This window comes from Bos indicus x Bos taurus, chromosome 16 (assembly GCF_003369695.1).
Source record: "Bos indicus x Bos taurus breed Angus x Brahman F1 hybrid chromosome 16, Bos_hybrid_MaternalHap_v2.0, whole genome shotgun sequence".
NCBI classification, from domain to species: Eukaryota; Metazoa; Chordata; class Mammalia; order Artiodactyla; family Bovidae; genus Bos; species Bos indicus x Bos taurus.
In genome coordinates this window covers 78,716,919-78,738,163 of record NC_040091.1, presented here as the reverse complement: position 1 = coordinate 78,738,163, position 21,245 = coordinate 78,716,919, and the positions used below count along the sequence as shown (strand labels likewise).

Sequence of the window (21,245 nt, the reverse complement as noted above, 5' to 3'; positions counted from 1 at the left end):
ACTGGCTGAGCGGTGCCAGCTTGGGTCCACCCGGGCCTCCTTCACCCGGCCCTGGGAAGATGGGGACCGTCTGAAGGGCCCTGCCTCCCACCCCCCGCCCCAGAGCTGCTTACAAGTCTTCATTCAGGACTCTCCCTGAGTGGGGACGTTTCATTTGGAGGCGGCCTCCGGGCCCTCTGCCTCCGGGAGGCCGCACTGCTGAAATCCCCGAAGCCCCCGACCCCTGGCCCGATTCACAGTCCGTGTCTGCCCTGAGGCTGGGGGGCTGAGTGCCCCCAGAGGTCTGTCCAGGTCTTGCCCGTGGATCAGGAGGAAACCGCTGCCTGCCCTAGAAGCTCGGTCCCCCAGCCGGGGCGCCCCCTGCCTCCGTCCCAGGGGAGACCCGGAGGCCCATGTCCTCCCGCGTCCTGTCCTGCCCGCTGTACTCCGGCGCTCCCTCTGCCGGGGCGCACCGACCTCGGCCCGCATGCTGGGGTTCCGGACACCGGTCACGGTTTCCCCGGGCCTCCCTCTTCACAGCACCCACAGCGTGTGACTCAGCCCGGCGGAAGGGGGCCAGGTCTGAGGTCGGGGGTCCAGAGAGCCGGCCGCGTCCCCTCGGAGCCTGCCCCTGCGTGGGGCGCCTCAGGCCCTGAAGCCCAGCCCCTCGGGCCCGGGGCACCTGCCTGGCCTGCCCCGGGGGTGCTGTGAGGGCGGCGGAGGGAGCCCTCACCTAACGCAGCGCCTCAGCTCTGGGTCCACCCGGTCCTGGGATTGTGCCTCCAGAGGGCGCCGCGCCGGCTCCAGAGCGGCCCCTGCAGGGCGGGTGTGGACCTGGCTCCCTTCGCCCCGCGGGTCTCGGACCCGGGACCGCCCACTTCCGGCTTTGGAGACGAGGCGCTGGGGCTGTTACGCACAAGAGCCTCAACTCGGGGCGGTGGAGGAGCCCATCGCTGAGCCACGCCCATTGCGGGGCCCCGCCCACCAGCGAGCACCGCCCATCGCCGAGCCACGCCCACTACTGAGCACCACCCACCATCGAACCACCCCCATCGCCGAGCCACGCCTATCGCTGAGCACCGCCCATCACTGAATCCCACCCATTACCAAGCCACGCCTACCACTGAACACCCCCCACCACCGAGCCACGCCCATCGTTGAGCTCAGCCACCACTGAGCAGCGCCCATCACTGAACCACGCCCACGGCCGGACCACGCCCATCACCGCCTTGGGACTCCCAGGGGCTGCTGCGGCCCCATCCTTCCCATGAAGCACCCTCAGAGCCCAGTTCCTTGGGCCCTGGTGGGGCGGCGGGGTGGGGGACGACCCAGGAGCTTTGACTCCTCCTCCCATCCTGCCCAGGACACTTCCCACCAACCTGCTCCCTAGGGCCCTGACCAGACCACCCTGGGCAGACCATCAGCTGGAAACTCGGTGCATAAGAACCTTCCTCACCAGCTCGGCCTCACAAACCACAGAGTTTATTGGAGTATTTGGCACAGAAACCCCACATCTCCAGCCACACAGCCGAGAACACAGCCACTTCTCAGGTGCACCGGGCGTCACACAGGAGCAATAAGTTAACATGCGGGGCGCACACGTATGTGGGGTGCTAACCCAAGGAGCGCTGTGCTCCACGAGGACCGGGGGATGGGTGGCTGTGCCCAGGTGGCCCCAGACTGGGAAGCTGCAGGCCAGGAAGGGCAGGGATGCGGGCTTCCCCGCAGGCCCCCTAACTCCTCCTGACCCCTCAGCCAGGTGGCCCAGGCAGTGGGAGAAGTGGGTCTCATCCGGGTCAGGATGTTCCCGGGTCCTCAAGCAGTCTCCCCAGCTTCCACCCTGCAGACGGAGGACGCCGCGTGGGCAAAGTCAGCCTAGTGTGCCCTGCCCCTCCCAGCCTTGACTCAGCGTCTCTCTCCTGCGAGCAGGGTGCTCCATTTGGGGGTCTGACCAGGCAGAAGAGGCCCTACTAGGACAAGAGCCCGGGACCACAGATCAGCTTGGCACGGCCAGCCCTCAAGTCTCAGTGCTAGGACAATTCAGTAACACCTGCAGGGCGAGTGTCCCATGTCTGTAAAGCAAGGACTTGCCCTCCTTCAAGGAGATCTGGTCTCAGGACAGAGGTACACGGGTGGGGAGAAGCAGTGACACTCCCACCCCCGGGGTAACGCCACAAGGGGCATTTTTCTAAAAGCACGTGTGCATTGTTGGTTCTTGGGACAACGACAAAAAGACGTCAGCAGGTGGGGGCCTGCCACTCCTCATGGGGCCCAGAGGTGGTCAGCCCCTACCTGGGCCTCCTGACGCTCCGAACCAGAGAGGCCTCCTCGGACCCGAGGCTCCTGGGCCTGGTTCGGTGCTGGGGGCTGCAGGACGCAGGTGTACAGTGACCAGGGCCCCGCAGGGTCAGGAAAAGAGCAGGGCCCACGAAGACAAGACTCCACCGGGACACACTGACCTTTAACCCAGCCCTTGGTGCGTGCATCACAGAGCACAATAGGGAGGGCAGGACGCGCCAAGCCTGGCACCATTACGAGGATGCGCCCAGCCCGGTACGATTATGCCCGGGCGCTGGGAATGGGGACAGGGAGACCACCCCCAGCGGTAGTGGGGGAGGAGGCCCCAGGGTCGTTCTCCAGAGCGCTGGGGGAACTTGCCGTGGCCCTCTCTGCTCCAGGCATCCCCTGCCACCCATCTGGCACATGGAGAGATACCACCAGTCAGAGGCAAGGCCTCGCATCCAGTAGGCCAGTCTCTGGGAAATAAAGCATCCTATCACAGGGATCGTGCGGACAAACCACAAACATAAATCCTTAGGCCAGGGCTTTTGAACAAAAACTGATTAAAAAAAAAGTCTCAGCTCCAGGTCATCGACCTGCGATGGGGGAAGGGAGCTGAAGAGGGCGTTGAGAGGGGGTGGCTGCAGCCCCAGCCCTGCTGGGAACCAGTTCCTTCCAGCAGCCAGCCGGGGTGTCTGCAGCCCGGGGTTACACCTGGCTCATGATCTCGCCATTCTCAGGTACAAAAACTTGCACGGGGGCCCCCTCAGGCGATCTCCGGAGCACGCACACCGTGGGCACCTGCCAGGCCAGGAGGAAAGGAAAGGCGTGTGAGCTAACCAGGTAGAGGTGTCGGGACAGCACGCCCAGCCACCCCACCCTTGTCCCTGAAGGCTGCTGACCGGCGGCAGCACCGGCCCAGCCACCCAGCCCCTGCCTCCCCAGAGGCTCTCTGGGCCCAGAGATGGCCCTATGCATTTCCGCCCCAGTTCTTTTCGGGGTGTGACGGGCACCTCGACCTTTGCTCTGCCCGCCTCTCCTGGGCTCAGTTCTCATCACCCTCCCATCTGGCACATGGGGCTGGGCTGGGCCTGAGCCAAGGACAGGTCCCAGCTCGTGGGAAGGGGAAGGCGCTTCGGTGGAGGGTGCGGCTGGGACGGGAGCCAGGGTGCTGCCAGGCCCGGGAGGCCAGCTGCAGCCCAGAGAGCTGGGGGCGGGGAGGGAGGAGCGGTGGGGCCTGCCAGAGCCTCGGGTCTCAGGAAGCGGCCTGTTGGGACTTCAGGAGCATGGCCGTTGCAGAGCCCTCGTACCGGGGCAAGAGCAAAGGCAGGCTCCTGCCTGGTGCCCTTGTTCTGTAGGAAGAAATTGGGCACAGAAACCAGGGCGGCCACCCTATGTCATGTTGGGGTGCTCCACCTACAAGCTGCCCACCAACCCGGTCCCTGGTCCCGGCTGACAGGAACCCCTCTCAGCCCGGGCTTACCACACAGGGCTCTGCCATTTCACGCGCAGCACTGCCCCTAGCGGACGGGTCCTTTACTGCTCCCGCTTTACAGAAGGGGTGACATGATGGGAGTGCGACTCACCAGCCCCAACCCGACTGCTAAGGGGCGAGGCTGACCTGTACCAGGGCCTGGGCACTTAACCGCAGGTCAGCCTGCTTCTCAGCTGGGTGATGGAAGGGGAGTGGGGGTGGGGAGGAGCTGACCGGTGGCCACAGGTTCGCCTCCTGCAAACCCTTTCCAGACTCTTTGTCCTGGGACCTCAAGTCAGGAAATCTGAGGGTGATGGGATTGGATTTCGGATTACGAATAGAGGCCTGTCTGGGAGATCCTCGGTGGAGCCATTAGGGGGAGATGTTTTAGGTGTCCGGGGGGGTAACCTCCACCGGCGTACGTGGGCACGCGCTCTTGAGCAGGCAAACTTTGGAGGCCCCCATGGGAGTCTTCCCAAGGGCTTCCCAGAGCCGTAAGGAAACGTCCGGGGGCTGTTCTTCCTAGCCGAGGGCTGCCAGGCCCCCGGACTGCCGGCTCTGGGCTTTGCGCTGGGCCAGCAGGGACCCAGAACGCGGAGAGCCGGGCCAGGGCGCGTACCTGTCCGCGCGGGGCGGGCGCCCGCACAAAGCTGTCGGCGCCCGGCGGCAGGCTGCGCACGCGGAACGCCCCCTGGCGGTCCAGCGAGTGGGGGCGCGCGCTCCGGAGCCGGGCCCGCTCGTGCCACGACTTGAGCTCCTCGGACACGGCAGCCTTGCTGAGCCCGCGGCCCGCCGGGTGGTCGCGCAGCGAGGGCGTCCGGGCCACGCGGCCGTGGGCGGGCGGCGGGCGCTGCCAGCGCGCGGGGGCCGCGTCCTCGCCGCGGCCCGGGCCCCACTCGGCCCACTGGGCAGGCGGCGGGGGGCCCTCGGCCAGCACCACGTAGCGCGTGGCCCGCAGGCAGGCGGGGGGCGGCCGGGGCCGGGGCGCGGCGGGGCCGCGGGGCGGGCGGGACGGCGCGGGCGGGGAGAGGGGCCGCAGGAAGGAGATGTCGGGGCTGCTGCTGCCGGGCGGCGTGGGGTGCGACAGGCTGGACGCTTCGGAGCCGCTGTCCTCGGAGCATGAGCGGCAGGCGCGCGGCGCGGGTGCGGGGCGGGCACAGCAGGGCTCCGGCGCCGTCACCGTGTAGTAAGTGGGGCGGCGCCGCGGGAGGGCGCTGCGACCCCGGCCGTCGGGGCCCGCGCGGAAGGGGTCGCTCCTGCGGGGAGAAAGAGGGGCACTGAGCCAGCCGTGCCTCAGGGGATCTAGGGACCGAGGCATCGCCCGGCCCACCTAGCGTCCTACACGCCCCTCCTGCACCCTACCCGCTCCTGCTACATTGCAGGGCCAGCCCGGGTTGGGGGCGAGGTAGGCCACAGCTGCCTCCTGGTCTCTGCCATCAGGGGCAAGCGGTCCGGTGGCATTTCGTCCACACAATCTGTCTGGGTGGACACTGGCAAACATCCGAGATGAAGGCCTGAAACTGGCCTGTGGCACTGAGGGACAAGCTCGTCAAGGGCGGAGAGCCCAGGGCTGAGGCCAAGGGAGAAACCACTGCGGGACACCTGGGGCCTGGACTTCAGCCCCCAGACTGGGAGACGGTGGCTTCTGTCCCGGCGAAGGGCTCTGTATGGCGGCCCCAGACAGCTGGGACAGCCGCCCTCTCCAGGACACTAGCCCAGGAGAGCCAGCCGGTCAGGAATCCACTCTCCCCCTGCCAGCCTCTCAGGAGCGAGCAGGCCTGCCCATCCAGAGGGGATGCCTTTCACCGATCTGCACACAGGCCGTGTGTTAAAGGCCCGGGTATGTACACTGGACCATGCACTGCTGGACTTCAGTGCCGCCCATGGGCAGCTAACCTGACACGAGAACCCAGCCAGGTCCCGAGGCTGCCCTGGACCCCTGGGAGGGCGTGGCCAACACTGCCCATCATCCCTGGCTCACTGATCAAGCGGTGGTCACTGAAACCAGCCCCAGAGGGCAGAGGACTCAGAAAGGAGGGCGCAGTGGGTGCTCATCGTTCATGGGTTCTGTATCTGTGAATTCACCTGATGCTCGAATGGATTTGCAACTTCCAAATCAACACTCCCAGACTCTCTGGTCACGTGTGGACACACACAGGGTGGTGAAGATTCTGAGCTGCCCAACAGGCTCTCCAGGCTGAGACCTCAGCTCTTACCCTGCACACAAAGGCCCTTTCCACAGTCTATGACACAGAAAGTGTCATGCTTTCGTGTTTTTATGCCTCTGTAGGTGATTTCACTGATTAAGACGGCCCTGAAGCTGGTGCTGCAGGGCTGCCTAGTGTCCGGAGCACAAGGAAGCCAGGGCATGATTTACGGAGAAAATACGGGTTAGATGAGCTCCGTGCAGGTGTGCATTCTCAGGCTGCTGGCCCTGAGAGTTCAGTGAGTCAGTGGTATATATTAGATAAGGTGTCTTTCAACAGAAACTCCATAAAACAAGTTTACGTGTCGATCCGTTGACAGGCCAGCAGCTGTGACCCTGTGTGTCCCAGGGAGCAGTGGTTTGTGGTGACATCACAGGACATAACTACCCAAGTAGTGAGAGTCAACGGACATCAACTGAAAACGTGAACTGTCCGTTGCCAGGGACAATCCCAAAACAATCACAGCCCACCGCAGGAGTCCCTACCAAGACACTATCCTCCCCCAACAAGACAGTCTTCTGGATGGGGAGAAAGGTCATGCAAAGAGAGAACACCGGAGCCTCTGGAAGAAAACAAGTTGCTTCATAAGTGACTTGCCCTTAGCTTTGCCTGCTGGGGCGCAGCCTCTGCTGAGAGGTGCTTGAGAAAGAGTCTCCAGGAGAAGCCACTGCACAAGCCCCGTGTCGCCCACAGGTGTCCCACAGCCCTGGGAGCCGCCGCCCTCTAGATTCTCCCTGGATGTCTGGGGGGCCTGGCTCTTACCTCAGGGGCTGCGAATGGCCCCTCCTGCCCTGCATGTCAGGGGTGGCCGGGGCACTGGTACGGCCCTGCCGCTGCCCAGGAACACTGCGGATGGGGACCACGCAGTAGGAGGCGGGCTCCAGCAGCCAGAGGCTGGAGGTGCTCGGCCCATCCTGTGGGGTGCTGGCCGGGCTGCTGGAGGTGGAGGGATTGGAGACGGGTCAGCAGCGGGAATGCCTCCACCCAGGAGTGCCAGCCCGCAGCATCACACGGTGGGAAGCCCCCTCCCCCAGGGCCCACCCGCCTCCAGCCCTCCTTTCCTCTCGCCTGACCTGGACTCGCTTCCAGCCTCGGAAGACTTCCTGGGCTTCTCATAGGGGTGGTCCAGACTCGTCTCCTTCCAGGGGCTGTTCTGGATGGGGGCCCGCTCCAGGCCCCCCATCGCGGGGCCTGCTGGCTGCAGCCCCTCGAGGCTCTGGGGCGGGAGAGGCCTGGCGGGTGGATCTGGGGCCTCCAGGGGCGGTTTTGGCACTTGCGGTGCCTCTGCAGGTAAAAGAAACCGGTGAGAGGAGCGGCGGGGGAACCGGCCCGACTAGAACCTCCACAGCCTGCTCCCTGCTCTCCCTCCCGTGGCTGTTTGTCCAGCTATGCCAGGCCAGGGCTCTGGGCCCAGATGCTCCAAAACACTTTCTTCTCCTTTGGGACTCACTCCCTGACGGCGCCACGTTACACCTGCCTCCTCCAGGAAGCCCCCCCCAGATTGACTCTCCTGGCCCGCAGGACTCCACCTTCTATCCTTTGCTCCTGGTGTCATGTCTGCAGCTGACCTCCCGTTTCCCTGTTTTTATTGCCACATTGCGCCCATGTGTGTGTCTTCTTGACCGGCCTGGGCCCTCCCCTGGGCAGGACCGTACCACCCTCTTGGTCCACCTGGACCCCCTCCCCTAGCATCATTAGGGTTTGTAGGCAGGGTGCTCAGCGTATGAACTTGTGGTTATTCCCTCGGTTCTGCCCTGTTTTCACAAAGGGCAGCAGCTGTGGCGGACAGCTGAGGCTGCGAATGGCACGCATTGAAGTAAAGGTTGAGTCTCAGGCCACAGCAGGGGCCCGGCGCCCAACGCTCTGCGGGACTTACCTTCCTGCCGGGGTGACTGAGCGCCTGCACCAGTGATGAGCCGGCTGTCCTCGAGGCCAGCAGGTGCACGTGGGATTCAGCGACCCCATGGAGCAGACTCTGGGCCTGCCCTGCGCCCCTCACCCCTCAGCTCACTAAGGGAACTCTCCAGTAAACTCACGCAGGAGCCCAGCTGACAAGAGTCCCGAAGCCCCTCTCACCTTCCTCCCGGGGCAGCCCGTCCGACAGAGAGCTGTCATCCGAGGCGCTGAGCTCTGGGGAAGCCAAAGGGGAGAGGAGCGGGTGAGGAACGCCCCCTGCACTGCTGGCGACCCGCCTGCCCCTCCTCTCCTGAGAGCACTCCTTATCAGGAAGCACCGACCGGCGCTCAGCACCAGGCTGGGTGCGACTTTATTACTGGGAAGGAGAAAAAAGTCAGAAGATTGGCGTGAGGAAACGGGAAATCTGCTTTTAATGCAGGCCTTGTACTAGCTGTGCAGCCTCAAAGAATCCTGTCAACGCTCTGGGCCTCCACTTCCCCAGGCCCCGTGCTGGCAGGCTTTCCAGGCTGGGGAGGGCGGAGGCAGAGAGGGTCATTCTAGACTCTACTGTAGAGACTTCACTAATTGGCTATAGACTTCTGCTACCACAAATACAATGCAACTCAAGGACCCCAAACCTGAGACCCACAGACGAGCAGTGTGAGTGGGAATTGGGCCTGCGGGGTCCTGGGACAATTCAAGGGCGGTCTGGCTGGCTGAATTGGGGAGGTCCGTCACTGATGACAGGGCAGCCTCCGGAACTCACAGGGGGAGCACTTCAGTATGGGCACAGTCCGGGGACCCGGGAGTCAGAGGACGTGAATTTGCCGCTGCCCCTGAACAAACTTCCCTGGTGGCTCGGATGGTAAGAACCCACCTGCCAAACAGGAAACTTGGGTTCAACCCCTGACGGGAAGATCTCCTGGAGAAGGGCATGGCAACCCACTCCAGGATTCTTGCCTGGAGGATCCCATGGACAGAGGAGCCTCGTGGGCTACAGCGCATGGGACCGCAAAGAGGCAGACACGACTAAGAGACTAACACTTTCAGTCTGAGCAAACTGAAACTTCAGACCCTGGGTCTGTACCTAACACGACAAAGAAGTAGCTCACAAAGCATTTTCAACCACGTTTGAGAACGAGGATGAGGGCAAATTCGCAACGGCTAATATTTCTCTTGGGCTCTACTTGGTGCTTAGTACCCTGTGAGGTTACATCTCCATCTCCGTGTAACAGCTGAGGCCACAGAGGCATGGATGAGCTGATAAAATAGCTCAGGTCAGTCTGGCATTAGGTGGCTGAGTCAGATTCACACCCAGACAGTCTGACCAGTCTGGCTCATCACCACTTACGGGCTCTGCTGTTAGCTAGCTTCTCGTGCAGAGGTCCTTACTCAGAAAACTTCAGGATTTAGTTTCCAGCCATCTGAAAATTCTAACAAGGATTGGCTGATGGCAGGCCTGTGGGACAAACTCAGGTAATTGGCTATTTTTATAAAGTTTCATTGAAACTCAGCTACGAGTTTCTTTACGTAACGTCTGGCTGCTTTCATGATATGAGGGCAGAGTTGAGTAGTGGTGACCGAGACAGTACAGCCCACGAGCCTAAAAGATCTACTCTTTGGACCACTACAGAAGTTTGTCAGTCTTTGCTCCTCAGTTTAAATGAAGTAGGGGGACGGGTGGTCCAGTGGTTAAGAATCCACTTTCCAATGCAGGGACACAGGTTTGAGCCCTGTTCAGGAAAGTAAGATTCCAGGCTGTGACTAGGGACAAGTTCATGTGCTGCAATGAAGACCCAAGGCAGCCAAATATATAGTGTTTTTTTTTAAAAAAGAAAAACGGTTACGGACATTATTCCACTAATATTCATTTAAAAAATGGACTGTAGCCCACCAGGCCCCTCTGTCCATGGGATTCTCCAGGCAAGAATACTGGAGTGGGTAGCCGTTCCCTTCTCCAGTGGATCTTCCCGACCCCCAGGGATGGAACCCAGGTCTCCGGCATTGCAGCTGGATTCTTTACCGTCTGAACCCCAAGGGAAGCCCAAATAAATAATAACTATTTTTTTTTAAAGAAAAAACTGTTGTGGACATTATGTCATCAATATATCATTATTTTAAAAAATGCTTAAAAAAAATGAATGAGAACCTTCACACAGAGCAGTCTGTAAACCGTGCTGCTGGGCCAGCTCAGCTGACACCATTCTGTGCTTTAGGGTTCACCTGGGGAGACATCCTCTTCCTGAATCCTGCTTCCCAGCCTCTGATATTTTACAGAAACCCGAGGAGTCGAGTCACTTCTGTTTCACCAGTGTCAGCTGAGGACACTGTGGGACTGCTCCTGTCACAGGGGTGAGAGTCGTGTGTTTTGGGTTTGACTACGTGGTCTGGGAAGAAAGCCATCCCCCCAGCCGTCAGCCCAAATCCTTGTCATCAGAACCCCATGGACTGAGAGGAGCAGTGCACGGGTGGGGACCCCGAGGCCCCTGCCCGCCGCCTGATTACACGGGTGGGGACCCGGAGGCCCCTGCCCACCACCGGATTACACGGGTGGGGACACCTTCCCGCTGCTGGATTACACGGGTGGGAACCTGGAGGCCCCTGCCCGCCACCTGATTACACGGGTGGGGACCCCGAGGCCCCTGCCCACCACTGGATTACACGGGTGGGAACCTGGAGGCCCCTGCCCGCCGCCGGATTACACGGGTGGGGACACCTTCCCGCTGCTGGATTACACGGGTGGGAACCTGGAGGCCCCTGCCCGCCACCTGATTACACGGGTGGGGACCCCGAGGCCCCTGCCCGCCACCTGATTACACGGGTGGGAACCTGGAGGCCCCTGCCCACCACCGGATTACACGGGTGGGGACCCCGAGGCCCCTGCCCACCACCGGATTACACGGGTGGGGACCCGGAGGCCCTGCTCAAGAAGGCTGCTCGCTGCCGTGGCCACACTGAGCCCCGGGCCCTGCAGCAGCAGCAGGACACCCCGGGAGGAGGGCACTCACCCCACTGAGCACCCTCCAAGCACCACCATCCAACCCACAGCCAACAGCTGCATGTGGCTATTTTAAATAAAGCGGAAATTTAGTCCCTCAGCCACACAGGCACAATCCAAGCGCCCTACAGCCCCACATGGGTCTGGAACGTTTCTGTCATCCGAGAAATTCTACTAGTGTTGCTAAAAGCGGGCGCTGTCCATCCAGAGGCGTCCCGAGCACCTGCTGCGTTAGATCAGCACTGGGGGCATTTCTCCCAGGCTCCCTGTGGGCAATGAGTCCCTCACGGGACCACTCCCCACCACCTGTGCAGGGCCAGCCAGTTCCTCTCACCTGGAACAGGTACAGTTGCAAATTGAATAATCAAGAGGGTGGGTGGATTTCTGTTAGTTTTTTGGTTAGTCTGTTTGCTTTTTTTTTTTCTCTTTAACTCAAAACACCTTTCAGCTACTAATTATCAACTCCTCTCTACTTCCTTGTTTCAGGGCGAGCCCGGCTGGGCAGAGGAGCCACAGGGCAGGAACTACTTGTCTCCAACCACCCACTCCTGGGCTCCCAAGAGAGGACGCTGGAACCCAGGACCTCGGCCTTGTCGGGACAGGACTGCGTGCAGAGAGCAGGCCTGTTTCTCTGATCAGGAGGGTGGACGCGCTGCTGCACTGGTCCCTTCCCCGTGGCTCTGTCTGCCCTGGACTGCATGCCTGCCTCCGTCTCCCAGGGGCCGGCTGGCCAAAGCCCCAGGCGTGTCCTGGCCTGCTCTGCACTCCCGACAAGAAGCGTCACTGTCACAAAGGTGGCAGCGGAGCAGCACCCCCACCGCCCCCGCCCCCACCGCAGGCCTGTGGTCAGGGCCCGGCACGGAGCAAGCCCGGAAGGCATACAGGAGGTGCGAACACACGGACCGGACGTGGCCACTCCCCACCAGCCCGGTGGGCCCTCGGGGCTCAGGTGCCGGTCAGCTGCTGCCTTCCAAGGAGAGGCCGCGTCCCGGGTGCGGTCGGGAAGGGAAGGGGCCGGGGGCCTCTCCCCTCAGCGCCGGTCTGCCCAGGGGTCGCTGTCCAGCCCTGCCGGCTCCCTGTCTCCTGGCTCTACCGGGTCAGCCGGCTCATGGAGGCCCCCCTCCTCGCTTGCCCCTATTCCTGGCTGTTGGGGGACCGGCGAGGTGTCTGGCCCACCTTTCCCCCCTGAATTAGAGGCGATGTGCGGTGGCAGGGACCCCTGAGACAGTGTGGAGACGACTGTCTGCCTGCCGCACCACCGTGGGGCCGCACAGGGACCAAGACTTCAGCCTCCAAGGGCGCCCCGGCAGGAAGCCCACCCTGAGGGGCGGGGGTGGGGGCTGGGGAGCCCGGTGAGGCCTGGAGTCCAGTTCCATGCAGAGCCACCGGCTCTCAGCAGGCCCGGGGCCCAGGAGAGGCCTGAGGGAGTGGCGCAGGGGATGGAACGGGAGGGAGGCCTCCAAGAACCAACCCGACGAGTGGGGCTCGGGTCAGGAGAAAGAGAGAGTCGGGCTGAGGGCCCAGAACCTTCCGCCAGGAGAGGCGCTGGGCTGGACCAGTTGCCGTCCAGGGACCGGCCTGAGGCTCAGTAACTAGAGAGCAGGGGGCCGCTCCCGACCCGGCGGGTCTAGATTCTGCAGGGCTTTGGGGATGGCGGGTGCGCGGGTGGAGCTGGACTTCCAGGAGAGCCGCGGGCCCTGAAGCGGCCCCCTGGGCAGACATGCTCAGAACGGGACCTCAGGAGCGCCCACAGAGGACAGCAGAGCCTCACGCCACCCACCCTGTGGGCTGGGGGCAGCAGGGCTGAACACGCCCTGGAGATAAGCGGACAGCCTGCGAGGCCCCTGTCCAGGCGGTGTATTTCAAGCAGGAAGCAGAAGGGAGGAGCCTGCTGTTTTCTAAGTGGGGCGGGGTCTCGGGGAGGGGGGTAGTCCTGGGGAAGGGGGTGGGGCCGGCTGAGGTCCATGGGGGCGGTGGAGGGGCGTGGCGGCCCCCGGGAGGGTGGTACCCCCCGGGGACTGGGGCTCACCTGGGCCGGGCGCCGGGCCGGGTGGGGGGCGCCCCTGCCGCTCCCCCAGGCAGCGCTGCAGCTGCCGCAGCTTCTCCTCCTCCAGGCGCACCGCGTGCTGGCGCTGCCGGCGCACCTGGCGGCCCAGGTTCCCCTCGCGGCACAGGCGCCGCGCTGCCTCAGCGATCTGCAGCTGCAGGGCCAGTTGGCGCTCCAGGCCGCTCAGTGGGTCCTGGGGGAGCACGCGATCAGCGACCCCGGGCAGCCCCCAACACCCGCCCTGGGACCCAACTGGCAGCCTCGGGCTGAGCCCCGCGGGGTGGGGGCCGGGGTGGACACGTTCCCATCCAACCGAAGGGCAGACGAGCCCAGAGGCTCTGCAACCCCTCACAGCACAGGGCGGGGCCGAGGACCCGATCCACCCCCACGGCCCTCCACCCGAGCTGAGAAAGAGGAAGACAGGCCGAGAGCCGAGCAACCCACCCGTCCAGGCGGCTGCCCTTCGGCCCTTGAGGGGACTGGCCCAGCGTCCTCCCTTGAGGCCCCGGCCCTTCCAGTTTCTGCCCAGGCAGGGCTTCCCCGAGGCCCCTGTGGGTGACGCGTGGGCGGGGCCCCTCGTCCACCGGGAGCCAAGCGCCCCAAGCGGTGGAGTGGTGGCCTGGGGACAGAGCCGTCCGCCTCGGGGACCCAGGACGGCGCCCGGCAGACTCACCTCCCTGTGCAGGGCCCACTCGTCCAGCTTATAAGCGGCTCCGATCCTGCGGCGGACCTTGGGGACCTTCTCCCCGGGTTTGAGGGGGAACTCCGCAGGCAGGATGCCCGTCAGCTCCTGCAGGGGGGAACGAGGTCGCGCCGGGCGGCTCTCACAGGCCGGGCCCTGGGCGGAGCACTGTCCAGCAGGCCTTCGGGCCCATGTCCGCCTGGCCCCAGCGACCCCTGCCACCTCCGCCCACCCCAGGTCCAGGGCTGTCCCTCCTGCTCCCCGGGGCCGGGCCTCCCCCCGGGCGCCTCCATCCACATGGCCCCCCCAGGGAGAGCTGCGGTGGGGGGGGAGGCATCCGTCCCCTGGCTCTTAGCCCCACCGAGCAGCCCTGCAGCCCTCACCGCCTCCCGCAGGCAGAGCCTCCTCAGCTCCTCCAGGCAGGCTTCCAGCCGCTCCTCCAGGGCCCGCTGCTGCTTCCGCACGGCGTGGGTCAGCTCCTTCGCGGGGGACACCGGGCTGTCGGGGCCTGCTGGGGACAGGGCCGTGTGCTCAGAACGGCCGGTCCTGGCTGCCTCCCCGCCAGCCCCAGCCCGGCCGGTGATGCACAGGCGGGCTCACAGTCTCACACCTGTCCAGACTGCGGGCCGGCTACCACGGTGCCCTGTTACAGCCGCAAACCGGCTTGTCTCCCGCCGCCCGACGGCCCAGGACCCCTCGGAGGACGGGCCGCCCTACCAGCCTTGTGCGGGCGGCGGTGGTCAGGGTTCACCCCTTCCCATCCCACCCTCCACCCACGGCCGCTGACTGCTTTCTCTGCTTCTTCTCCTCTCTCTCTCACACGCACGCACACACACCACCCACACCTCTTCTCTCTGGTCCTCTGTCCAAACCAGTCCCCACTGGGCCCACCAGCTTGCACGGACCAGAGCCTCAGCCCCTCACCCCAACCAGATAAGATTTTCCAGCTTCTGAGGGATGGTGGCGCCAAGGGAGAGCGCTGTAGATACTTGCCCAGACAGGACCCACGCTCCCGGCCAGACCCCCAGCAAGGAAAGCCCTCCAGCCCTCCCGGTGTCTGCCCTGCAACCCTCAGGGCCCAGAGCCCAGGACTCATGGATTCAGGGGATGGAGGAGTCGAGGGCTCAGGGACTTGGGGACTGGGGGGCCTGAGCCACTCACCTGACTGCAGGATGATGCCGCTGTCTGTGTCGCTGACCTCATCCTTGCTGTCCATGGTGGGCTTCTGGGAGGAGGGGGCGAGGAGGAGGAGGGGCCGACAACCTTCCCAGCCCAGGCCAGGACACAGAGGTGGCCTGGAGTTTCCCCAGCTTTTAAAAGAACAACAAAAAATGACAGAGGTAAAGCTGCGAGCTTCCAGACAGAGCGGATTAGTCCAATGCATGAGGGCGGGGCTGCGGAGTGGCGACCTGGCCTCTGGGGGAGGGAGTCTGGGGGTGGGGCGGCCTCAGTGCTGGGTCACCCGGCCCTGGGTGGACACTCAGCCCAGCCTAGACAGCCACCGCTGCCCCCCAGAGAAGCCTCGAAGCCCGGGGGGGCAACAGAAGGGCTGACCCCGGGGGACCGCGACACCAGGGAGGAAAAAACGGGGAGGGCAAATCTGGGAGGGGAGTGTCTGTGCCAGGAGGTGCCCCATGCCCACTGCCCCGTGGGGAGGATGCTGGCATGCGGCCAGGCCCGTGTGTGCGCCCACAGCCCAGGGCCCCTGCTCTGTCTGCACCAGGCAGCCCATCCGAAGGCAGGTGCCCAAAGCCTCCCACCAGCCCCGGGCTACCCACGACGCCTGGGAGACCCCTCGGAGGGGAGGAGACCAGGGCATCACGCCCCCAGCCAGGAGCGACATGCTGCGCGCACGTGTGTGTCTGTGTATCTCTGTGTGTGTGTGTCTGTGTATGGGTGTGTGTTCTATGTGTGTGTGTGTGTGTGGGTATGTGGATGTCTGTGTGTGTCTATGTGTCTGGGTATGTGAGTGTGTGTGTATATGTGTGTGTGTGTGTGAGCAGAGGGTGACCAGAGCAGAAGCTGCCGAAGCGCAGGCACAGGAAGGTGGTGGCCACCCTGCCTCCCTGGCCTGGGAGCGCACGTGCAGCTCAGGAGTGCTCCCAGGTGAGCGTCCGCCGGCACCAGCGACCACGCCACCCCTGCGGGCGGCCGCTGTCCCCGCCACTGTCCCCACAGAGCCCTCGGCTGCTGGCTGGAGAGGGGGTGGGGAGGCCGGGCGGGGCCCCGGCGGGCGGCCTGGAAGGAGAGCCAGCCACCTCCTCACTGAGTCAGCCATTGAGCAATAGTCCAAAAGTCCTTCCGAGTTTCTGTCTGGAGCTTATCCTGCCTCTCCTCAGGGCACGCCGCCGCGCGTGGGAGGTGGGCTGGTCAGCTGCAGGGAGGAGGTGGCCTCGGAGGCTGCGCCCAAGCAGGGCAGGTGTGGGGAGGGACCCTGCCTGGCAGACCGGGGAGCACACCGCTGCCTGCACACAGCCGTGCAGACCCACATCAGAGCACGGTCGGCAGAGTACCTTGGGCATCAGCTAAGCCTAGCCCTAAAACAATTTGTGCCTGCAGGTCGGAGTTCCGGTCCTCTACGGAGGCCTAGAGAATGCACAGCGGGATCATGTGGGCCCTCTGCAGAGATGCCGCGGAGAGGAACCGAGACCAGGGCACGCAGGGTGAGCTACCTCTGCCCGACCCGTCCTTCCCAGATGCTCCTTCCTCCTGGAGCTGGAGCCGGACAGAGGGCAGGCAGCTCCCCTGACCCCCATCCCCCACGTCCAGCCTGAGCCTCCCCAGAGGCTGGGCTCGGCCCAGCCTGAGCGATGAAGCGAGGCCATCGGGGTGAGCACGCCTGCCTGGTCAGAGGAGGGAAGCCACCAATTAGTCACACTTATTAATTAATTACTAACCACTCAGGAGTCACCCTGGGAAGCAGTGACAACTCGGCCGGCTTCTCAGGCCCCTGTGCTGTTGCGGGGAGCGAGCAGGGATGCTGGGGACCGAGGGCCTGGGCTGGCCGGATACTCCCCTCAGGGCCCCGTCTCTCTGTCCAAGGTCAGGGGCAGGCACTCTGGGGCACCTCGGAGCCCAGGATTCAAGCCTGGGTCCTGCCGCTGCCGCTGGGATCTAGGGAGCTCTCCTCACCTCACCCGCCGGGGCCCCCGTCCTCACCAGTGAACACTGGACAGCACCCCAGCTGCTGGTCACTCCCTGCCCTGAATGTGAACCTCTGGGCCAGCACCAGGCTGAGACGGAAGCCTCAGCCGTGCAGCAGCCCCTCCGGAGGGGCCCCCCGGCTGCAGGGACCCTGCGTCGGGGCCTCATCTCAGCCCATGAGCACCCCTGCCCCCTGCGCCCCAGACACAAGCAGGGTCCACGGCCGGGCTCCTGGGCCGGCTGGCTCCTTGCCCCAAAGACCCATGCCAGCTACCTCGCCTCACCTGCGTCCAGGTTTCTGTCCAGGCGTCAGGGAAATGCCCCCTGGTCCTGGTCAGGGGGCTGAGGGGCCCAGCGTGTGGCCTCAGGGTGTGCCAGGCCGCCCCGCGCTCTGACCGGGGTGGCTCCGCGCGCTGACGGCCGACTGCGGGCCCTCCCTGGGGCCCGCCTGCGTCCCTCCCAGGCTGCCGGGCCAGGGGAGCCAGGTTACTTGTTCCGACTTGAGTCAGAGGGAGGAGCAGTGAGCAAGCCCTTCCCTGCACAAATCCTGCCGCCCAGGCAGCTCGGGCCTCTGCACTTCCGGGGGCAGCGGGGGATGGGACCTAGGACTCCCCGCAGGAACCCCAGGAGAAGGCAGCGGGCTCAGGCCTTCAGGGCCCTGCCCGCCCCCCAGGTTCCGAATGCGCGCCGCGGCCACACGTGGGGAGCACCAGCGAGAAGCCTGCACGCTGACAAGACAGGTCCCTGCTCCCCCCACTGAAGTGGGGCCCAGGCCAAGCCAGGTTAGAAACCCCAGGTCGGTCCAAGCGGGGAGGCTCCGGGGTCCCCAAGGAGGCTAGGCTGTTCCCTCCTCTGACCCCAGACATCTCCCGCCAGGATCATCAAGGCCACACCCGCCCTCTTGTCACTGGCGTCCAGCCCCACAGGGCCTGCCCTGACCCACCGTCCTGCGCCTAGTCCACAGGAGGGCCACTGGGATCCTGGGCTCTAAGCCCACTCCCCAAACTCCGGGGGCCAGAGCCCAAAGTAGAACTTCATGAGCCCCCGGGTCCCCACCCCACGGACCCTCAGCCAACCCAGCACTGTTGGAATTCAGCCTGTTTCATCAGGGAAGCAGGGCCAAGGCAGCCAGTGGTCCATCCCCAGCAGGAAGAAGGCCTTCCCTGGTGGCTCAGCTGGTAAAGAATCCGCCTGCAAGGCAGGAGACCCTGGTTCCATTCCTAGGTCGGGAAGGTCCCCTGGAGAGATGAATGGCTGCCCACTCCAGTGTTCTGGCCTGGAGAATCCCATGGACTCAAACAGCCTAGCAGCTTACAGTCCACAGGGTTGCAAAGAGCCAGAATGACTGAGTGGCTAAGCACACAAGCACAGCACGGGAGGAAGAAACCAGACAAGTGCTGCCCATGCAAAGACCCCCCCAAGGCTGCCCCCACCACCTCCCTCCCTGCCATGGCCCTCGCCCCGGGTTGCCAGCACTACACACATTTCCAGATGGCTCCCCAGCACCCAGCCCCCAGCCTACCTCCCCCACCCCAGCCCCAAGACCACCTCCCCAGCCCCCAAACCCAAAGGCCACCTCCCTCCCCCAGCCCCCTGGGAAGGGACAACAGAGATGTCACCCCAAGCATCTCCCACGGAGCCGTGTCACGGACACAGGCATCCCCTACCGCCCTACACACCCCCAACGCCCCTCACGTTCCTGCACACACCCTCTTTCCAAAGTGTGAGCTAGCACCCTCCAGGCTGATCACCCCTGTCTTTCCCAGGCTGAGGCTGAGGGGCTCCAGCAGGGGGCAGCCCCCTGTGCTGGGGGGCCCACCCTGGGTCCCCAAAAGTGCTGGCAGCCCCCCAGCCCTGTCCCTCCCCATCCCCTCCAGCTTTGTCAGTCTTCCCACAACAGAGGAGACCCTGAGGCACACTCAGCCTCCACCTTGCCCATCCCCCAGCAAGGGGAGGTGATGGAAGCTTCTAGAATCAGCTTGTAGCATATTTTTTAATACATTAAGATGAAGAGAATCACTAAGAGAATCAATTATAATGAAATGCAGTTCTAAAAACGAGACAATATAGTAAACTATATGTGTTTCTCTGTTAATATTAAACAGGATCCCATAGTCTGGCAATTCCGTACGACCGACAGCACCCCAGGTTCCTAGACAGCTATCACATCGGCTCTGTGACCTGACGCCCTCTGGCATCTTTTAATGGCAAATCACAGCTACTGACAATGGCATCTTGTCTTCATAACTGAAGGCAATGTCAACTTTCAGTAAAGGCTGATGAAAAATAAACCTTTTCCCATCTGAGTACAAGACCCTCAGAATTCATTCTATCCACCGATGCTCCAGTGCCCATTTGTCGCTGTTCAGTGGGTCAGTCGTGTCTGACTCTTTGCGACCCCATGGACTGCAGCACACCAGGCCTCCCTGTCCTTCACCATCTCCCAGAGCTTGCTCAAACTCATGTCCATTGAGTCGGTGATGCTATCCAACCCTCTCATCCTCTGTCGTCCCCTTCTCCTCCTGCCTTCAATCTTTCCAACATCAGGGTCTTTTCCATGCCCATGAACCCAGTTAAGAAGCCTGTCCTTGGTTAATGCCCCATCTGAGTTCAGGAAGAGAAGGACGAGGATCAGTCCGTGTGCTGACCCTCAGGAAGCCTCAATGATCCTGTGCTCCCTCAAACTCACCTGCAGCATTTCCCAGCCCAGCAGGCTGTGAGGCTCGGAGTGGGATTGGCAACCCAGCTCTCCCAAGAACCCTGAGATGTGGATCTCCCTGGACTCCATGCCCTTAGATTCATGGTACCCAGGGGGAGGTGGGCATTCCAGAGGCCTGCTGGATGGCAGCGTTCTGCTTCCAGCCAGCACCCTGAGACCTACATGCCTGAGCATCATCACCAGGACCACCAGTCGCTGAGGAAGTGGGGTTTCCTAAAATACTTGGAATCTGATCTTTGAAAGGAGAAGCTGCATCTCTGTTGGCTTTTCCTAAGGAGAAGTCCTCAATCAGAGGACTCTCCCACCTCCTGCATCCATCCACTCTCCATTATGTTTTTAAAGTTCCTCCTGTAAGTTCCGTGTGACACACGAAGTTGGAAGTTAAAGCAAGGGGGTGTGACCACCTCCCATCCCCACCAGCACCCAGCAAACACCAGTCTCAGGGACTCTGAAAATTTCAACAGTCACCGAACTGGTGGTCAGCGGCTGTCTTCCCTTTCCAGCAGTGAAAAGAGAAAGGAGGGAGTCATCCCGGGACCCTCCAGGCCCAGGGGGTGGGAGACGGTTCCTTGAACTGTTTCCTTTCTCCTGTGCTCCCCTCCCGCTGGGAAAGGTGCTTGCCTGCAGCGAGCGACGGGGGAGTGGGGCAGGGACGGCGGACTCCACGACGGCCTGGAATGCGCCCTGGAATCAGACCTCTAGGCTCGCCTCCAAAAGCCCCTTTGTCCGGTCCACCCCGCTCCCCTCCCCCACCGCGCCCTCCGCGTCCCGGCGGCCCGAGGCTCGGCTCCTTTTGTCTGGCTTCCCGGAACCTGCCAGGGGGTCCGCAGGCGTGGGGAAGGTCGGAGGAGAAAGGTCGAGGAGACGGAAACGCGCCTTCACGGTAGGGATTCGGAATTCCCATCCCCCGGCGAATTCGCCCACTGCCCGCCGGGGCCCCCTCCGCCTCCGCGGAGGACCGGGGGGTGGGGGCTCGGCCGCCCCGGCCCCCGCGCCGCGCCCCGGCGCTGCCCTTACCTGTCCCATGGAGGTCCCGCGCCGCCCGCCTGCCCCCGCGCCCCCCGCGCGCGCCTCGCCGCCTGGGGACCTGCTCGTCCAGGCCGGCTCTCCTCCCCCCGCGACTCCTCCCGGCCTCCCCGCCCCGGAGGTATTTCATTTAACTTCGGCATTCGCAGCATCCCAAATGTTAAAGATCCCAAGACATCTGTCCCCTGGGGCGTACCAAGGCCCAGAGGAAGGAGGGGGAAGACGCGCGCCGAGACCCGAGATTTCGCTCCGGGAGCCGGGGCGGGGCCGCGCGGCGGGGCGGGGAGGCGCCCGCGGTGGGGGGGCGTCCCGCGGGGACCCCGGCTCGGGGGGGCCGGCCGCCCCCCCCCGCCTCCGGACGCGCGCGCCGCGCGAGCCCCCCGCGCCGCCAGTTCCCGCGGCCCGGCGGGGGAGGCTCCTCCCGGGCCCGGGGCCGCCTTCCCTCCGCGCGCTCCGGCCGGCCCGGCGGCTTCCGCGCCTGGAGAGTCAGGCTGAGCGAAGGGGGGCGCCGCGCCCACCCCCCGGGCCCTCTCGGCCCTGCCCTCTCCCCCTCGTCGGGCCCCCGCCCCCCGCCCCCGGCGGCCGCGGCCGGGCCCCTCCCGCCGGTGGCGGACCGGCCGGGAGCGGGGGGCGCGCTCGGGGGCTGCGGGGCCTCCTGCGGCTGACGGAGCCGGCGCCCCGCCCGTCATTCATTCGCTCACCCGCCGGTTCGGGCCACGCTGACGGAGCTCCTACTAGTGCCCCGCCGGGCGGGTCAAAGTTCAAGCGCCCCCCCACCCCGCACCACCCCCCG

At 64.1% G+C, this 21,245-nt stretch overlaps 1 protein-coding gene across 2 annotated transcripts; it reads right to left on the bottom strand.

Annotated features, from left to right (window-relative positions):
- Positions 1 to 1,439: 1,439 nt before the first annotated feature.
- Positions 1,440 to 20,711, bottom strand: INAVA (innate immunity activator). 2 transcript variants are annotated; one of them, XM_027565818.1, is made up of 10 exons: positions 20,444 to 20,711; positions 14,725 to 14,873; positions 13,947 to 14,071; positions 13,555 to 13,671; positions 12,864 to 13,074; positions 8,017 to 8,070; positions 7,014 to 7,224; positions 6,703 to 6,876; positions 4,353 to 4,989; positions 1,440 to 3,060 (listed from the first exon to the last, which is right to left on the bottom strand). In XM_027565818.1, exons 1-10 carry the CDS (start codon positions 20,602 to 20,604, stop codon positions 2,968 to 2,970), a joined length of 1,932 nt encoding a protein of 643 aa, XP_027421619.1. In that variant the 5' UTR covers positions 20,605 to 20,711; the 3' UTR covers positions 1,440 to 2,967. The 2 variants fall into 2 exon arrangements, with proteins under 2 accessions (XP_027421619.1, XP_027421620.1); XM_027565819.1 differs by lacking the exon at positions 20,444 to 20,711 and adding an exon at positions 16,992 to 17,078.
- Between the last annotated feature and the right edge of the window lie 534 nt (positions 20,712 to 21,245).